We start from the raw sequence: 18366 nt of genomic DNA, 5'->3' as shown, positions 1-18366 counted from the left end.
CCAGATTGAAAGCTCTTGCTAGTCAATATTCACTATTTCAACTTTTATTCTAAGACAATTTCAGCCTGGCCATAGATTTAAAACTTTGAGTTAGTCACCTTTTCCCTTGATATTTGAATCTGAAATAAAGCAGTAAATGTTTCAACTAAAGTAAAATTTGTATTTGAATTTTTTCTAGTATTTTAGGATAGTGTTTAATTGATTAAAGTTTTATTGACCAAAGTCCAATAGTATGAAGACCAAATTTATTTAATACATTCACTTTCTCTGTTGTCTCAAAGGCATTGCTCATACCTGAAATTTAAAAAAAAAAAAAATTAAAAAAAAAAAAAAGAAAAAAAAAATAACTGATAAGGACCTACTGTATAGCACAGGGAGCTCTACTCAATACTCTGTAGTAACAAAAAAAAAAAATAGATACTTTGCCAGAAAAGAAAAAAAAAATCTAATTAGGTTGTCCTAATATTCTACCAGTGATAATAAAACATATACAAAAGCCAAGCAGGTCATCATGTTGCTAGTAATATATAACTAATAGAGGCTTGTTCAAATGATTAGATAATCAAAACCTACAACTGAATTTATATCAGAGGGAGATAAAGGGAAGCAATTAATTGTTAGCAGGATATTTTTAAGCTGAATAGAAATATCTTCTTGAATATAAACCATCCTGAAGATTGTATGACATAATTCCATTATCAAATTGATACTAAAGTTTTTAAATATAAAAGATCTAAACTTCACTTTCATCAGGATATTCCATCTTCCCCTCTACACTTACAAGCAACAAGCAAACATCGTGGGAAAGACCTTTACAAGGTCTAAAGACATTTCCTTGAACATTTGGTACTAATGTCTCCTAATCAAGATATCTTGAAGATATTTGTAAAATATACTATCATTTCAAAAAGACTATTGCTGTCCATTCTCAATAGGCTTCGATTATAGTGGCTACATAAATGACTGACTAACACTTCTTGATAATAAGTTATTCAAACTCCAATCATTATGTTCACTATTGCATCCTTCTAATCATTCCTAAAATTTCAAAATCTTAGAAATAATGTGTGGTCTTTTATTTGACAACACTTGAAGAAGAGTAAGTAGTTTAATATGATTCAGATATGGGAAATCTAGTGAGAATTAGCTTTACATGAAACTGTAAAGATCGCTGTCAAGTTTGAAGATTCTTGTAAATAATGTGAATTTTAACATGAAAGGAGTAGGAGTTTTCAAATTTTTTTTTATCAAGAGAATGCCATTATTAATGTATGCTTTAGAAAAGCAACTGTAGACATAAAATAAAAAGTGGAAAATAGTGAACAGAATCTAGAATTCAGGTGAAAAATAATTATCTACAGCTTCTAATGCCAGTCATTGATATTTATATAATACCCATATTAAAGACTCTTGAGAGTCCCTTGGACTGAAAGGAGATCAAACATAAAGGGAATCAACCTTGTATATTCATTGGAAGGACTGTTGCTACAACTGAAGTTCCAATACTTTGGCCACCTGATGCAAAGAGCCAACTCATTGGAAAAAGCCCTGCTGCTGCTGCTGCTGCTGCTACTAAGTCTCTTCAGTTGTGTCCGACTCTGTGCGACCCCGTAGATGGCAGCCCACCAGGCTCCCCCATCCATGAGATTTTCCAGGCAAGAGTACTGGAATGGGCTGCCATTTCCTTCTCCAGACCCTGATGCTAGAAAAGATTGAAGGCAGGAGGAGAAGGGGACGACAGAGGATGAGATGGGTAGATGGTATCACAACACCAACTCAATGAACGTGAGTTTGAGCAAGCTCCGGGAGATGGTGAAGGACAGGGAAGCCTGGTGTCCTGCAGTCCGCAGCATTGCAAAGAGTTGGACATGACTGAGTGACTGAACAACAATAACAACATATTGTATATCAGATATATATACCCATTTTATATACATATTTATTATTATTATTATTGTGTAAGGAGAAAGTTTATTTAATTCATGACCATCTGTTATTTCTCTCTTCCTCCTTCTTGGCATTCAGGAAGGAGACAAACAGATTTTAAGGGAAACATCTACACATCAGCTGAGTCCAGAACACTACATGCATACTTTCAAAGATTTGTCTAATTTCTCAGGAGCCCTCAATGTCACCTATCGCTACTTAGCTGTCATGCCTTTACAAAGAAAGCGTAAGTATACTTATATTTTTAAAATCAAGAACAATAAAATACTTTGTTTTAAAAGAATGATAACATGCTTCATTTGTATAACAATAAATTTATGGACTTTACTAACATAAGATATATTTTGGGAAACATTGTGTTTCTTCACAAATTCAGTTATTCACCAATCCAATTTCATTAATAACAACACCAAAAAAAATTAAATGCCTAATTGTGACATGAAATTTTTAACAGTTTGCTATAGAATTCATGTAGGGAGACTAGGAAAAAGCAATTCACTTTAATTTTTTTAAGTTAGCTTTTAAAAATAATTATTCCCACAGTGATACATTTCCAAACATTGGTTTTATGACATGCCCACCAATTTGAAGTAGTGAAAATCATTGTATTTGTTTCCTAAGATGTCATAATGAACAATCACAAACTAGGTGGTTTGAAACAATGGAAATTGATTCTCTCACATTTTTGGAAGCCAGAATTCAGAAACCAGGATGCTGGCAGCACCAGACTCCATCTAGAGGAGAATCCTTCCTTGCCTCTTCCAGGTGTTGGTCACACTTGGCATCCCTTGGTTAGTTGTAGCAAAACTGCAATCACTGCCACTCTCCACATGGCCCTTCTTTGTCTCTCTGTGTCCTCTCCCGTTCTTATAAGGACATTAGTCCTTGAATTTACTGTCCAATCTAAATCCAATATGATTTCATCTGGAGATCTTTAACTAATTGCATCTTAAGGTCACAGTCTAAAGTTCCAGGTAGACATGAAATTTTGGAGGCAATTATTCAATCCACTACAGGCACTTTGATCCAAGAAGTAACATACTACATTTCATGGATTTCAAGACATTGTAAATTATAGACAATATCATGATCTAATTGATGAACCACTAAGAAAGTACAAACATCATCAAGTTTAAGTTGTAAGATGCTATCAGTTGTGATATACAACCTGAGTTTAAAATATTTCTGTGTGAAAAATATGTTTTAGAATCAGTGATACACAGTGATATCATGAACTTCTTAGTAGATGGTGTGGAGACCACAAAAATTGAGTTCCCTGTTAAGAAGCGTTTATGCAAGTGAGTTTGTGATCACCAGGTTGAGGAAAAAATGCAATAGTTTAGCTTTCTTTAGACCTTTTTTCTTCCATTTCAAATGTCTACTTCTCTTAAACTTTGTCCTAATTTCAAAGACTGCCACTATTTTTTAAAATCTCCATCTATTGCACCACCTTTGTTCAGACATTACTAATCCCTTACAAATGTGTGCTGGCACATATACCAACTGCTGTATACTAAAGAGGCAATATAAAACAGAGAGTTTGTGTATGTTAGTCACTCAGTTGTGTCTGACTTTTTGAGACCCCATGGACTGTAGCCTTCCAGACTCCTCTGTCCATGGGACTCTCCAGGCAAGAATACTGGAGTGGTTTGCCATTTCCTTTTCCAACTGCTTTGTACTAAAGAGGTAATATAAAACAGAGAGTAAGAGCAGGCAAGAATATTGCAGTAACTTGCCATTTCCTCCTCCAGGGGATCTTCCTGACCCAGGGGTTGAACTGGTTACTCCTGTGTCTCCTGCATTGGCAGTCAGTCTTTACCACTGCGCCACCTGGGAAGCTTTTGCATATTTAGCGTAATCCTTTAATCACAAAATGCTCTATATATGATCATTCACTTAGATGTACTTAATAGAGTAGAAGGCCTAAGGGGAAAAGAACTTTTTTTCTTTTTTCTACGTTATTCAAAACCCAGTTTCGCCTTTAATTTGTCTTCATTTTGGATTCTTTTGTTCAGGATTTCTTACAATTGGACTTTCATCAGTGAGACGAAAAAAAGGAAGCTATTTACTTGAGACAATCAAGTCAATTTTTGAGCAATCCAGCTACGAAGATTTGAAGGAACTTTCAGTGGTGGTTCATCTAGCTGACTTTAACTCATCCTGGCGTGAGGTCATGCTGCAAGATATTACACAGAAATTTGCCCACCATATTATTGCTGGAAGGTTAATGGTTATACATGCTCCAGAGGAATATTACCCAATCCTGAGTGGCCTTAAAAGAAATTACAATGATCCAGAAGATAGAGTCAGATTCCGTTCCAAGCAAAATGTAGATTATGCTTTTTTGCTCAACTTTTGTGCCAATATTTCATACTATTATGTAATGCTTGAAGATGATGTTCGTTGTTCAAAAAATTTCTTAACTGCCATCAAGAAAGTCATTGCATCCTTAGAAGGAACTTACTGGGTAACCCTTGAGTTCTCTAAACTTGGCTATATTGGAAAACTTTATCATTCTCATGATCTCCCACGTTTGGCACATTTTTTATTAATGTTTTATCAAGAAATGCCTTGTGATTGGCTATTGACTCATTTCCGGAGTCTGTTAGCTCAGAAAAATGTGATTCGTTTTAAACCATCTCTCTTTCAACACATGGGTTATTATTCATCATATAAAGGAACTGAGAATAAGTTGAAGGATGATGATTTTGAAGAGGAGCCATTTGACCTCCCAGATAACCCTCCTGCAAGTCTTTATACCAACATGAGTGTTTTTGAAAATTATGACGCAAGCAAAGCCTACAGTAGTGTTGATGACTACTTCTGGGGGAAACCACCTTCAACAGGAGATGTCTTTGTGATTATATTTGAAAAACCAATTGTAATAAAAAGAATTAAAGTGAATACTGGAACAGAAGATCGACAAAATGATATTTTGCATCATGGAGCTCTAGATGTTGGGGGGAATATTAGATATTTTAAACAAAATAGACAATGTGTTACTTACATTAAACTAGGAGAATTCAGAAATGGAAACTTTGAAGTATCTGATGTAAATCAAAAAATTCCATTTGATATCCATTGTATGAGGATATATGTTACCAAAACACAAAAGGAATGGCTGATTATTAGGAGTATTAGCATTTGGACTTCTTAGCCAATTAAATCAATATGTCCAGTTACTAAAGCAGGTCTTCCTGTTTCCTGCTTTGCTACTTCCTCTTTTGCTCCCTTTGTCCTTTAGAGGGAATGCAATGGATTGGATATTTAAAAAGTCAGTCATTGTGGCAGTTCTGATCTGCTCATTGTCAGCATACTTTTACTCTTATACACACATTTATTTTAACTTTTGAAGCTGAGAATCAGTTCATAGTTAATAATACTTTTGTTTATATTTTAATGTTATTGTGTTACTTTCAAATTTTCACCTGCATGTCAAAATGGTGACATGAAGGATTTAAAATGAGAAAATGTGGTTTGTTCAATGGTGAATCCTGAAAGATAGTTCCCACTGTATGCACTTATTCAAGAATTTATTTCATTATATCATCAGATTATTAAGCATCTCTGTGACTATGCAGTTGGTTAGAATGATAATCTGTCTTGTTTTTCTTGTAAACTTAGGTTTCCATAGACTTCTGTACATCTACAATGAATACCTCCTCATAGAAGTGATGTCTTTACAACAGAACTTTGTGTGTCTCTGAGGTGATGAAAAGAAGAAAAAAAAAACTTAAAAATATCCTCCCCTGATTATTTATATAGGAGGGGAAATTGTTCAATGTATAAAAATTTGAACACCTACTGTCAATAAATTTTCTGTGGGAAGCAGTCTTTTTCCAGGTTCCCTTTTGCGAAAATAAAGGTTATGCTCAGTATTTTCAGGCTCCACTGGGTACCTGCATTTAATAGGAAAAAAATAGAGAAGGCTTATGGTTAGTCCATTCCTAATGAACATTTTCAGTATATGCAGAAAATTTTTGAAATTGATTTTATATGTTTGTATTAAAATTCATATGCTTAAAATCCTTGTGATTTATCATATACTTTTTTGGAGTTCAAATGGACATTTTATGAAGGAAGAACATAAGAAACAGAAATCAGTCATTTTTTCTACACGCATAGCTACTCCAAGATGAGAGATCAAATGTTTTAATACCCAGACTATGTTCTTTCTCTTATGTAAAGATTGGTCTTCACATAATTTATGATTTTGTTTCTCTGGTACATGAGTCTCAGTTAAAAAGTTATTCTATCTGAAAATAGCTTGCATAATTTTTCCATAAGTCATGTTGTCATTCTGTAAAATAATCCTAAAGTGTCCTAAATGATACTCTTGTGATATATGCACCCAAATGGTAAGCAAACTTATCTAAATTTTACTGTGAGGGACTTCACTATAGTGTCTACACCATAGAGTCATTAAAGCAATTCAGGACACCTACAATAGTGCATCCTAAAATCATTGTTTTTTCAGAATGTCCTGAGCTTGTCTCATCCTTTTCTTTTTTGACAAACAGCAAAGATGAAGTGATTTATTGTTTATTGTTGTTCAGTCGTTAAGTTGTATCCAACTCTTTGTGACCCCCATGGACTGCAGCACACCAGGCTTCCATGTCCTTCACAATCTTTCCCAGAGTTAACTCAAACTCATGAAGACAAATAAATATACTATTATATAGATCAATGTGCAACATATACAATATGGAGAGATAGATGAAATACCAGACTTGGGATAATGAAAAGACATAAAGAATTCCTCTTGTTCTTCTTTCCATCCTGAAACAAAATTCTTAGGAATCACTTGTATGATAGAGTCCAAGAAAAGACTGGAAAATATTTTATTAATTCTATTCAAATAAATTAAATTAGAAACTCAGATAAAATTATTGAGAATTTTTTTATTGATACAATAGCTAATGTGTACTTTCTTTGCACACAGTTGCTACAGTATTTGAGAAAACAATGAATGTATAATATTCTGTGGCACATTTAAGTGTCAAAGTTATAACAAAAATACTGCCACTAAACTGCCAAGGAGGAGACGTAAGAGAATCAGGTTGGATCCTTGGGTCGTGAAGATCCCCTGGAGAAGGAAATGGCAGCCCACTCTAGTATTCCTGCCTAGAGAATTCCATGGACTGAGGAGCTGGGTGGGCTATGGTCCATAGAGTCACAAAGAGTAGGACACTACTGAAGAGACTTAACACACACGCCTGCCACTAAACTATTACTTTTATTTTGATTTGGAGGATGCTTGCCAGTACTTAAAGATACTCCATATTCTTGACTTTTCTCTCTTTTATTACCTGGCTAACTATATAGTATTCTACACATATCTTAGAAATTAGAAATAATCTTTTTTTTCTGCACTTTCAAGGATAAAAGGTACACAACAGGGACATAAAATACCAAGACCTAGGTAGACTCCATGAGGTGAGTTGTTAACGTTTACATATTCTTCTGAGTGTTCACAAAGGCCAACCATTGACATTAAATTCTGGAAAATACCTCAAGAAACATTAATGAAATGGAGTTTTGCTGGAAAATTACAAATGCAAATGTGAACTACTGAGGTCACATTTCATCTTAAATTTGAGCTTTTCATTACTAAAACTGGGATTGCCTAAGCTGATCAACCACCTAAGAATGTCTCTGTTTTCATTACAGGTTGACTGTGGGTCAACTTTCTAAGGAAAAGACTTTGACAAAGAAAGCTTCTCCATTATGGATCAGTGGTACAAATAACCTTTCTCTTTCAAAAAATATCTGACCAAACGTTCTTTATCTTTACATGGTTCAAGGTGTAATCCTATGTTTTAAAATGAATAAGACTCCAGTAATCTTGTCTCAGAAACACAAAGCAAGAAAGGAAAGTTTAATTATATTCTGTTATTAAGCATTATGTGATCTCTCTCTTTTTTGAGTAATTTTAAAAACACTTACATCAAATTCTTTTTGCAAATGTCCATTGAAAAAGACTGGAATGTGACATGAATTATTGAGTTATTTAATTGCTATAAAATAAGATACTGACAGGTTTCAAGCACAAAATATGGTATGACCATAAAAAAATCTTGATTTGTATACTTTAAACTGACTTAAACATTACTTATGCTTAAAATTCTTAAGAGAGTCTTTTCAGTATTTATGAAAATCAAAGAAAAGCATCTTGTTAAAGCACAATACAAATTGGAGATAAACATTTTTAGAAAACACATATTTTAACAGCAATAATAAAGGTGGATATAAAAAAATACATAAAACTTGTAATGCAAGCACTTTTACATTCTCATTGAAAAGTGGTAACCTTGTGCAATTTATAAATCAGATGTTTTCCAATTATAAAATATAATTTGGAAACCAATATGTCGTTTAGAACTATTTCTGTCATACAGATGCACTTATGACACTGGAACATTCCATTTCTTACTGAGCAATATTCTTTGGGAATTTTTATAAAGCTATCATAGCAAAACTGTACAATAATGGTATATAAATGAAACAAACATGAAATATAAGATATAGCAGGGAAAGCATTTGTTCTTCTAGATGTTCATATGACATTTGACTCAATATTTGTCAGCTTGCAACATGCCCTTTAGAACATGGCACCTAGAATTAACATTGCAAACACTACTTGCAATCTCCTCCTACAGTTGAACATAATAATGTAATTCTCTACATTTGCCTTATCAATATATCCACTAATTCAACACTGTTATCTTTTTATCACCATACTACTGACTAATAGAGTCCACACTCAAACTTTATGATATTTGTTACATAATCTACTGATAAAAAATAATTTGCCATTTTGTACATGTTCAACTGATTCTCTGAAGATTTCTTTTAAGATTTAATATTAATTTCAAAAGAATCTCATGTTGTTTCTTCTGGCCATGATCCCATACGTTTCTGCTCTTGATTCTGTCATTCAGTATTTTAACATAATTTCTCAAATGTATGCTACCACAAATTTAATATGTGTCTTTTGTCCTCATAGGAGATACAGTGGAAGATTTGTGGAGATCTGAGTTGGACACCCAGTTTTGCAATTACTAACTTCTAGATATGAGAAAAGTTGTTTAATTTCTTTGAAATTCAGTTCCCTCATCTGTGAAATTGGAATAATTTTACCTTGTAGGATGTTAGAGCTGGTGATCAGATAATGTAAACTCATCAAGAAACTTATGTTTCCTTTTCTTTTAGCCATGTTATATAAGTGTAAAAGGATTTGGTCCTTCTACACTCTACCATAGGCCTTCACGCTGATCAATAGGAATCATAAACTTCACTGCCCATTAGAAATGTTCCACCTTTTTTATATCATGTCCAAAAGAATGTCATGTAGGATTATGTAAATGCATTCCAAAAATCAAAATATATTTCTGTCATTCTAATCTATGATTTTAGAGGTCTTATTCAAAATTTGTAACATCTGTTCCTAACATTTCCACTGTAAATATTAATGACCATTGCTTTTTTAAGAAACCTAAATTAATTTACTTTGAAAAATAAAAAAAGGCTTTTTACATTTCTAAAATTATTCTCAGAATCTTTATTAAGCTCATAGAACCATGGTTTTCAAAAAAAAAAAAAATTTAATGCTGACTTCCTGTTCTCTGGCTTATTTTCCATTGCTGGCAAAAGTGACCAGTGTACTGACATAAATTACACAGGTAGTGATGTTCAAACTTAGGACACAGGTGGCTTATCTCCTTGACTACTCTGAGTTTCTGTGCTTGTATTTCTACTGCTTTGAATTTCTTCTCTATTTATTTCAGAATTCTTCTTTTTTTAATTAATTTGTTTATTTTAATTGGAGGCTAATTACTTTATAATATTGTAGTGGTTTTTGCCATATTGACATGAATCAGCCATAGGTATATATGTGTTCCCCATCCTGAAGACCCCTCCCACCACCCTCCCCACCCCATCCTTTAGGGTCATCCCAGTGCACCAGCCTTGAGCACCTTGTCTAATGCATCGAACCTGGTACTATGACCTATTTCACATATGGTAATATGCATGTTTCAATGCTATCTCTCAAATCAGCCCACCCTTGCCTTCTCCCACAGAGTCCAAAAGTCTGTTCTTTATATCTGTGTCTCTCTCTGTTTCGCATATAGGGTCATCATTGCCATCTTTCTAAACTCCATATATATGCATTAATATAATGTATTGGTGTTTCTCTTTCTGGCTTATTTCACTCTGTAAACTAGGCTCCAGTTTCATGTACCTTATTAGAATTGATTTAAATCCATTCTTTTTAATAGCTGAGTAATATTCCGTTGTGTATATGTACCACCGCTTTCTTATCCATTCGTCTGATGATGGACATCTAAGTTTCTTCCATATCCTAGCTATTATAAATGTTGCTGCAATGAACATTGGGGTACACGTGTCTCTTTCAATTCTGGTTTCCTTGGTGTGTATGCCCAGCAGTGGGATTGCTAAGTCGTATGGCAGTGGCCACAGGACTGGAAAAGGTCAGTTTTCATTCCAGTCCCAAAGAAAGGCAATGCCAAAGAATGCTCAAACTACTGCTCAATTGCACTCATCTCACACACTAGTAAAGTAATGCTCAAAATTCTCCAAGCCAGGCTTCAGCAATACATGCACCGTGAACTTCCTGATGTTCAAGCTGGTTTTAGAAAAGGCAGAGGAACCAGAGATCAAATTGCCAACATCTGCTGGATCATGGAAAATGCAAGAGAGTTCTAGAAAAACAGCTATTTCTGCTTTATTGACTATGCCAAAGCCTTTGACTGTGTGGACCACAATAAACTGTGGAAATTTTGAAAGAGATGGGAATACCAGACCACCTGACCTGCCTCTTGAGAAATCTATATGCAGATCAGGAAGCAACAGTTAGAACTGGACATGGAACAACAAACTGGATCCAAATAGAAAAAGGAGTATGTCAAGGCTGTATATTGTCACCCTGCTTATTTAACTTATATGCAGTGTACATCATGAGAAACTCTGGGCTGGAAGAAGCACAAGCTGGAATCAAGATTGCCGGGAGAAATATCAATAACCTCAGATACGCAGATGACACCACCCTTATGGCAGAAAGTGAAGAGGAACTCAAAAGCCTCTTAATGAAAGTGAAAGAGGAGAGTGAAAATGTTGGCTTAAAGCTCAATATTCAGGAAACTAAGATCATGGCATCTGGTCCCATCACTTCATGGGAAATAGATGGGGAAACAGTGGAAATAGTGTCAGACTTTATTTTGGAGGGCTCTAAAATCACTGCAGATGGTGACTGCAGCCATGAAATTAAAAGACACTTACTCCTTGGAAGGAAAGTTATGACCAACCTAGATAGTATATTAAAAAGCAGGAATATTACTTTGTCAACAAAGGTCCATCTAGTCAAGGCTATGGTCTTTCCAGTGGTCATGTATGGATGTGAGAGTTGGACTGTGAAGAAGGCTGAGCGCCGAAGAATTGATGCTTTTGAACTGTGGTGTTGAAGGAGACTCTTGAGAGTCCCTTGGACGGCACGCAGATCCAACCAATCCATCCTAAAGGAGATCAGTCCTGGGTGTTCACTGGAAGGACTGATGCTGAGGCTGAAACTCCAATACTTTGGCCACCTCATGCGAAGAGTTGACTCATTGGAAAAGACCCTGATGCTGGGAGGGACTGGGTGCAGGAGAAGAAGGGAACAACAGAGGATGAGATGGCTGGATGGTATCACCAACTCGATGCACATGGGTTTGGGTGGACTCCAGGAGTTGGTGATGGACAGGGAAGCCTGGCGTGCTGCAATTCATGAGGTCACAAAGAGTCAAGCACGACTGAGCAACTGAACTGAACTGAACTGATGGCAGTTCTAGTTCCACTTTTTAAAGGAATTTCCACCCTGTTCTCCATAGTGGCTATACTAGTTTGCATTCCCACCAACAGTGTAAGAGGGTTCCCTTTTCTCCACTCTCTCCAACATATATTGTTTGTAGACTTTTTGATAGCAGCCATTCTGACCGGTGTGAGATATTGCCGCATTGTGGTTTTGATGTGCATTTCTCTGATAATGAGTGATGTTGAGCATCTTTTCATCTGTTTGTTAGCCATCTGATTTGGAGAAATACCTGTTTAGTTCTTTGGCCCATTTTTTGATTGGGTCGTTTATTTTTCTGGAATTGAGCTACAGGAACTGCTTATATATTTTTGAGATTGTCATTTGCTTCATTTGCTATTATTTTCTCCCATTCTAAAGGCTGTCTTTTCACCTTGCTTATAGTTTCCTTCATTGTGCAAAAGCTTTTAGTTTTAATTAGGTCCCCCCCTTTTTTTTTTTGCTATTATTTCCATTACTCTGGGAGGTGGGTCAGAGGGGATCCTGCTGTGATTTATGTCAGAGGGTGTTTTGCCTATGTTTTCTCCTAGTAGTTTTATAGTTTCTGGTCTTACATTAAGGTCTTTAATCCATTTTGCGTTTATTTTTGTGTATGGTGTTAGAAAGTGTTCTAGTTACATTCTTTTACAAGTGGTCGACCAGTTTTCCAAGCATCACTTGTTAAAGAGATTGTCTTTTCTCCGTTGTATATTCTTGCCTCCTTTGTCAAAGATAAGGTGTCCATAGGTTCGTTGTTTTGCCTCTGGGCTTTCTATTTTGTTCCACTGATGTATATTTCTGTCTTTGTGACAGTACAATACAATCTTGATGATTGTAGCATTGCAAGTATACTCTGAAGTCAGGCAGGTTGATTCCTCCTGTTCCATCCTTCTTTCTCAAGATTGCTTTGGCTATTTGAGTTTTTTTTGTGTGTGTGTGTATTTCCATACAAATTGTGAAATTATTTGTTCTAGTTCTGTGAAAAATACTGTTGGTAGCTTGATTGGGGTTGCATTGAGTCTATAGATTGCTTTGGGTAGCATACTCATTTTCACTATATTGATTCTTCTGATTCATGAACATGGTATATTTCTCCAGCCATTTGTATCATCTTTGTTTCTTTCATCAGTGTTTTGCAGTTTTCTATAAACAGGTCTTTTGTTTCTATACATAGATTTATTCCTAAGTGTTTTATTGTTTTCATTGCAATGGTGAATGAAATTGTTTCCTTAATTTCTCTTTCTGTTTTCTCATTATTAGTGTATAGGAATGCAAGGGATTTCTGTGTGTTAATTTTATATCCTGCAACTTTACTATATTAATTGATTAGCTTTAGTAATTTTCTGGTGGTGTGTTTAGGATTTTCTATGTAGAGGATCATGTCATCTGCAAACAGTGAGAGTTTTACTTCTTTTCCAATCTGGATTCCTTTTATTTCTTTTTCTTCTCTAATTGCTGTGGCTAAAACTCCCAAAACTAAGTTGAATAGTGGTGAGAATGGGCACCCTTGTCTTGTTCCTGAGTTTAGGGGAAATGCTTTCAATTTTTCACCACTGAGGATAATGTTTGCTGTTGGTTTATCATATATTGAGGTATGTTCCTTCTATGCCTGCTTTCTGGAGGGTTTCTATCATAAATAGATGTTGAATTTTGTCAAAGTCTTTCTTTGCATCTATTGAGATAATCATATGGTTTTTATCTTTTAATTTGTTAATGTGGTGTATCACATTGATTGATTTGTGGATATTGAAGAATCCTTGCATCCCTGAGATAAAGCCCACTTGATCATGATGTATGATCGTTTTAATATGTTGTTGGATTCTGTTTGCTAAAATTTTGTTAAGGATTTTTGCATCTATGTTCATCAGTGATATTGGCCTGTAGTTTTCTCTTTCTGGCAACTTTGTCTGGTTTTACTATTAGGGTGATGGTGGCCTTCATAGAATGAGTTTGGCAGTTTACCTTCATCTGCAATTTTCTGGAAGAGTTTGAGTAGCATAGGTGTTAGCTCTTCTCTAAATGTTTGATAGAATTCACCTGTGAAGCCGTCTGATCCTGGGCTTTTGTTTGCTGGAAGATTTTTTTTTATTACAGTTCAATTTCTGTGCTTGTGATGGGTCTTTTAAGACTTTCTATTTCTTTCTGGTTCAGTTTTGGAAGGTTATACTTCTCTAAGAACTCATCCATTTTTTCCAAGTTGTCCATTTTATTGTCATATGGTTGCTGATAGTAGTCTCTTATGATCCTTTGTATTTCTGTGTTGTCTATTGTGATTTCTCCATTTCCATATCTAATTTTGTTGATCTGATTCTTCTCCCTTTTTTTCTTGATGAGTCTGGCTAATGGTTTGCCTATTTTATTTATCTTCTCAAAGAACTAGCTTTTAGTTTTGTTGATTTTTGCTTTAGTCCCCTTTGTTTCTTTTTCATTTATTTCTGCCCTAATTTTTATGATTTCTTTCTTTCAACTAACCCTGGGGTTCTTCATTTTTTCTTTCTTTTTCTAGTTGCTTTACATATAAAGTTAAGTTATTTATTTGATTTTTCTCTTGTTTCTTGAGGCAAACTTGTATTGCTATGAACTTCCCCTTAGCACTGCTTTTGCTGAATCCTGTAGGTTTGGGGTTGTCGTATTTTCATTAATTTCTATTCATATTTTGGTTTCCTTTTTTATTTCTTCTGTGATTTGTTGGTTATTCAGAAATGTGTTGTTTAGCCTCCACACATTTGTATTTTTAATAGTTTTTTACCACAGTTGACATCTAATCTTACCACATTGTGATCAAAAAACAAGTTTGAAATTATTTCAATTTTTTTTGAATTTACCAAGACTAGATTTATGGCCCAGGATGTGATCTATCCTGGAGAATGTTCCGTGTGCACTTGAGGAAAAGGTGAAATTCATTGTTTTGGGGTGAAATGTCCTATAGATAGCCATTAGGCCTAACTGGCCCACTGTATCATTTAAAGTTTGTGTTTAGTTTCTAATTTTCTGTTTAGTTGATCTATCCATAGGTGTGAGTAGCATACTAAAGTCTCCCACTATTATTGTGTTACTGTTAATTTCCCCTTTCATACTTGTTAGCATTTGCCTTACATTTTACGGTGCTCCTATGTGGAGTGCATATATATATATATATATATATATATATATATATATATATATATATTTATAATTGTTGTATCTTCTTCTTGGATTGATTGTTTGATGATTATGTTGTGTCCTTTGTCTCTTTTCATGGCATTTATTTCAGTGTCTATTTTATCTGATATGATTATTGCTACTCCTGCTTTTTTTTTGGTCTCCATTTGTGTGAAATATCTTTTTCCAGGCCTTCACTTTCAGTCCGTATGTGTCCCTTGTTTTGAGGTGGGACTCTTGTAGACAGTATATATAGGGGTCATGTTTTTGTATCCATTCAGCAAATCTTTGTCTTTTGGGTGGGGCATTCAATCCATTTACATTTAACGTAATTATTGATAAGTATGATCCCATTGCCATTTACTTTGTTGTTTTGGGTTCAACTTTACAAACCTTTTCTCTGTTTCCTGTCTAAAAAAGATCCTTTAGCATTTGTTGAAGAGCTGGTTTGGTGGTGATGAATTCTCTCAGCTTTTGCTCATCTGTAAACCTTTTGGTTTCTTCTTCATATTTTAATGAGATCCTTGCTGGGTATAGTAATCTGGGTTGTAGGTTTTGCTCTTTCATCACTTTAAGTATGTCCTGCCATTCCCAGGGATGGCGGAGCCTGGTGGGCTGCCATCTACGGGGTTGCACAGAGTCGGACACGACTGAAGTGACTTAGTAGCAACAGCAGCCATTCCCTTTTTTTTTTTTTTTCCTACAAAACAATTTTTTTTCATTTTATTTTATTTTTAAACTTTACATAATTGTATTAGTTTTGCCAAATATCAAAATGAATCCACCACAGGTATACATGTGTTCCCCATCCTGAACCCTCCTCCTTCCTCCCTCCCCATACCATCCCTCTGGGTCGTCCCAGTGCACTAGCCTCAAGCGTCCAGTATTGTGCATCGAACCTGGACTGGCATCTCGTTTCATACATGATATTTTACATGTTTCAGTGTTATTCTCCCAAATCTTCCCACCCTCTCCCTCTCCCACAGAATCCATAAGACTGTTCGATACATCAGTGTCTCTTTTGCTGTCTCATACACAGGGTTATTGTTACCATCTTTCTAAATTCCATATATATGCGTTAGTATACTGTATTGGTGTTTTTCCTTCTGGCTTACTTCACTCTGTATAATAGGCTCCAGTTTCATCCACCTCATTAGAACTGATTCAAATGCCCTGAAGAGTTTCTATTGAAAGATCACCCCCTTGTGTGTTATTTGTTGCTTTTCCCTTGATGCTTTTAATATTTGCTCTTTGTGTTTGATCTTCATTAAATTGATTAATATGTGTCTTGGGGTGTTTTGCCTTGGGTTTATCCTGTTTGGGACTCTCTGGGTTTCTTGGATTTGGGTGGCTATTTCCTTCCCCATTTTAGGGAAGTTTTCAAGTATTATCTCCTCAAGTATTTTTTCATGGCCTTTCTTTTTGTCTTCTTCTTCTGGTACTCCTATGATTCATATGTTGGAGCATTTAACATTGTCCCAGAGATCTCTGAGGTTGTCCTCATTTCTTTTCATTCTTTTTTCTTTTTTCCTCTCTGCTTCATTTATTTCCACCCTTCTATCTTCCACGTCACTTATCCTATCTTCTGCCATAGTTATTCTACTGTTGGTTCCCTCCAGATTGCTTTTGATCTCAGTTATTGCATTATTCATTATTGATTGACTCTTTTATTTCTTCTAGGTCCTTGTTAAACATTTCTTGCATCTTCTCAATCCTTGTCTCTAGTGTTTTTATCTGTAACTCCATTTTGTTTTCAAGATTTTGGATCATCTTTACTATCATTATTCTGAATTATTTTTCAGGTAGACTTCCTATCTCCTCCTCTTTTGTTTGTTTTGTTGGGCATTTATCATGTTCCTTTACCTGCTGAGTATTTCTCTGCCTTTTCATTTTGTTTAGATTGCTGTGCTTGGCATAGCCTTTCTGTATGCTGGAAGTTTGTGCTTCTTCTTTATTGTGGAGGTTACTCTCTGTGGGTGGGGTTGGACGAGTGGCTTGTCAGGTTTCCTGGTTAGGGAAGCTTGCCTTGGTGTTCTGGTGGGTGGGGCTGGATCTCTTCTCTCTGGAGTGCAATGAAGTGTCCAGTAGTGAATTTTGAGGTGTCTATGGGTTTGCCGTGACTTTTGGCAGACTGTATTTCAATGCTCAGGGCTATGTTCCCGCATTGCTGGAGAATTAGTAGGGTATGTCTTGCTCTGGAACTTGTTGGCTCTTGGGTGAAGCCTGGTTTCAGGCTAGGTATGGAGGCTTTTGGATGAGCTCTTGTCGATTTATGTTCCCTGAAGTCAGTTTTCTGGTCTTCTCAAGTTTTGGATTTAAGCCTCCTGTCACTGGCTTTCAGTCTTATTCTTACAGTGGCCTCAAGACTTCTCCATCTATACAGCACAGATGATAAAACATCTAGGTTAATGGTGAAAAGATTCTCCACAGGGAGGGACACCCAGAAAGAGTCACAAAGTTACATGGAGAAGAGAAGAGGGAGGAAGGAGATAAAGGAGACCAGGAGGAGAAGAGGGGGAATCAAAAGGGGAGAGAGCAATCTAGCCAGTAAGCAGTTCCCTAAGTGTTCTCCAGAGCCCAGAACACCCAGAGAGATTTACAGAGTTAAGTAGAGAAGTGAAGGGGGAGGGAGGAGATAGAGGCCTATCCCCCCACCAGAGGAAGAAAGACAGGCTGGTGACAGCCAGAGCCGGAAGGCCGGAGCAATCTCGGCCCCAGAGATGGCATCCTCCACCAAACTGTGAGCTGGCTCCCAGTTCCTAACCAACCATCTGGGATCCTAGATGGTTGACATCTGCCAGGAGGGTTGCAGCCAGAAACCAGCACCCCAGAGGAGACACACAGAACACCTGAGATGGTGCTCTTGTGGTGCACCCAGGAAACTGAGCGGCTGGGACAGGGGAGATGATTAAGACGCACAGCCCATCTGGGACAATGCACTCGCCAAGCACCTGGTCGCCTGAGCTGCTCGGACCTGGGAAGGGCACAAAATGCATGCCCATCCAAGTCTGAGCCTTTGTGGGTACCTGAGAACCTGAACCAGAGCAGCTTAGACCTGGGAAGTGCACAAAATCTAGAGCCCACCTTGGACAGTTCCCCTGCAGAGGGATCTGGAGCCTGAGTAGTGTAGACCAGGAAAGCACATGTGCCATGAGCTGAGACAAACCCGGTGTGGTCCATACACTGAGAGCACTCTCCACACTTGCCATGATATTTGTTTGCAGTGTTCCTCCCTTCCCACAGCACAACTGAACAAGTGAGCTTAAATAAGTGACCACCTTTGCCCCCCTGTGTCAGGGAGGAAATTAGATACTGAAGAGACTTGCAAACAGAGGAAGCCAAAATAAACAAAGAGGGAACCGCTCTGGAAGTGACAGGTTCAACAGATTAAAATCCTGTACTTAGCATTGACTAAGCATTGAAGAGGCCTA

At 36.4% G+C, this 18366-nt stretch overlaps 1 protein-coding gene across 3 annotated transcripts in view; it reads left to right on the top strand.

Moving 5' to 3' along the window:
• MGAT4C (MGAT4 family member C) overlaps positions 1-9436 on the top strand; it is a 419059-nt gene extending 409623 nt beyond the window's left edge. For all 3 annotated transcript variants that reach the window (XM_061415672.1, XM_061415671.1, XM_061415673.1), the window contains exons 4-5: positions 2026-2173; positions 3963-9436. In XM_061415672.1, the coding sequence (XP_061271656.1) occupies positions 2026-2173; positions 3963-5104 (1290 nt within the window). In that variant the 3' untranslated portion in view covers positions 5105-9436. The remainder of the gene's footprint in view (positions 1-2025; positions 2174-3962) is intronic.
• Positions 9437-18366: the final 8930 nt, after the last annotated feature.

This window comes from Bos javanicus, chromosome 5, assembly GCF_032452875.1.
Source record: "Bos javanicus breed banteng chromosome 5, ARS-OSU_banteng_1.0, whole genome shotgun sequence".
NCBI classification, from domain to species: Eukaryota; Metazoa; Chordata; class Mammalia; order Artiodactyla; family Bovidae; genus Bos; species Bos javanicus.
The sequence above is the reverse complement of the archived record's forward strand: the minus strand, read 5'-3'. Positions and strand labels throughout refer to the sequence as shown.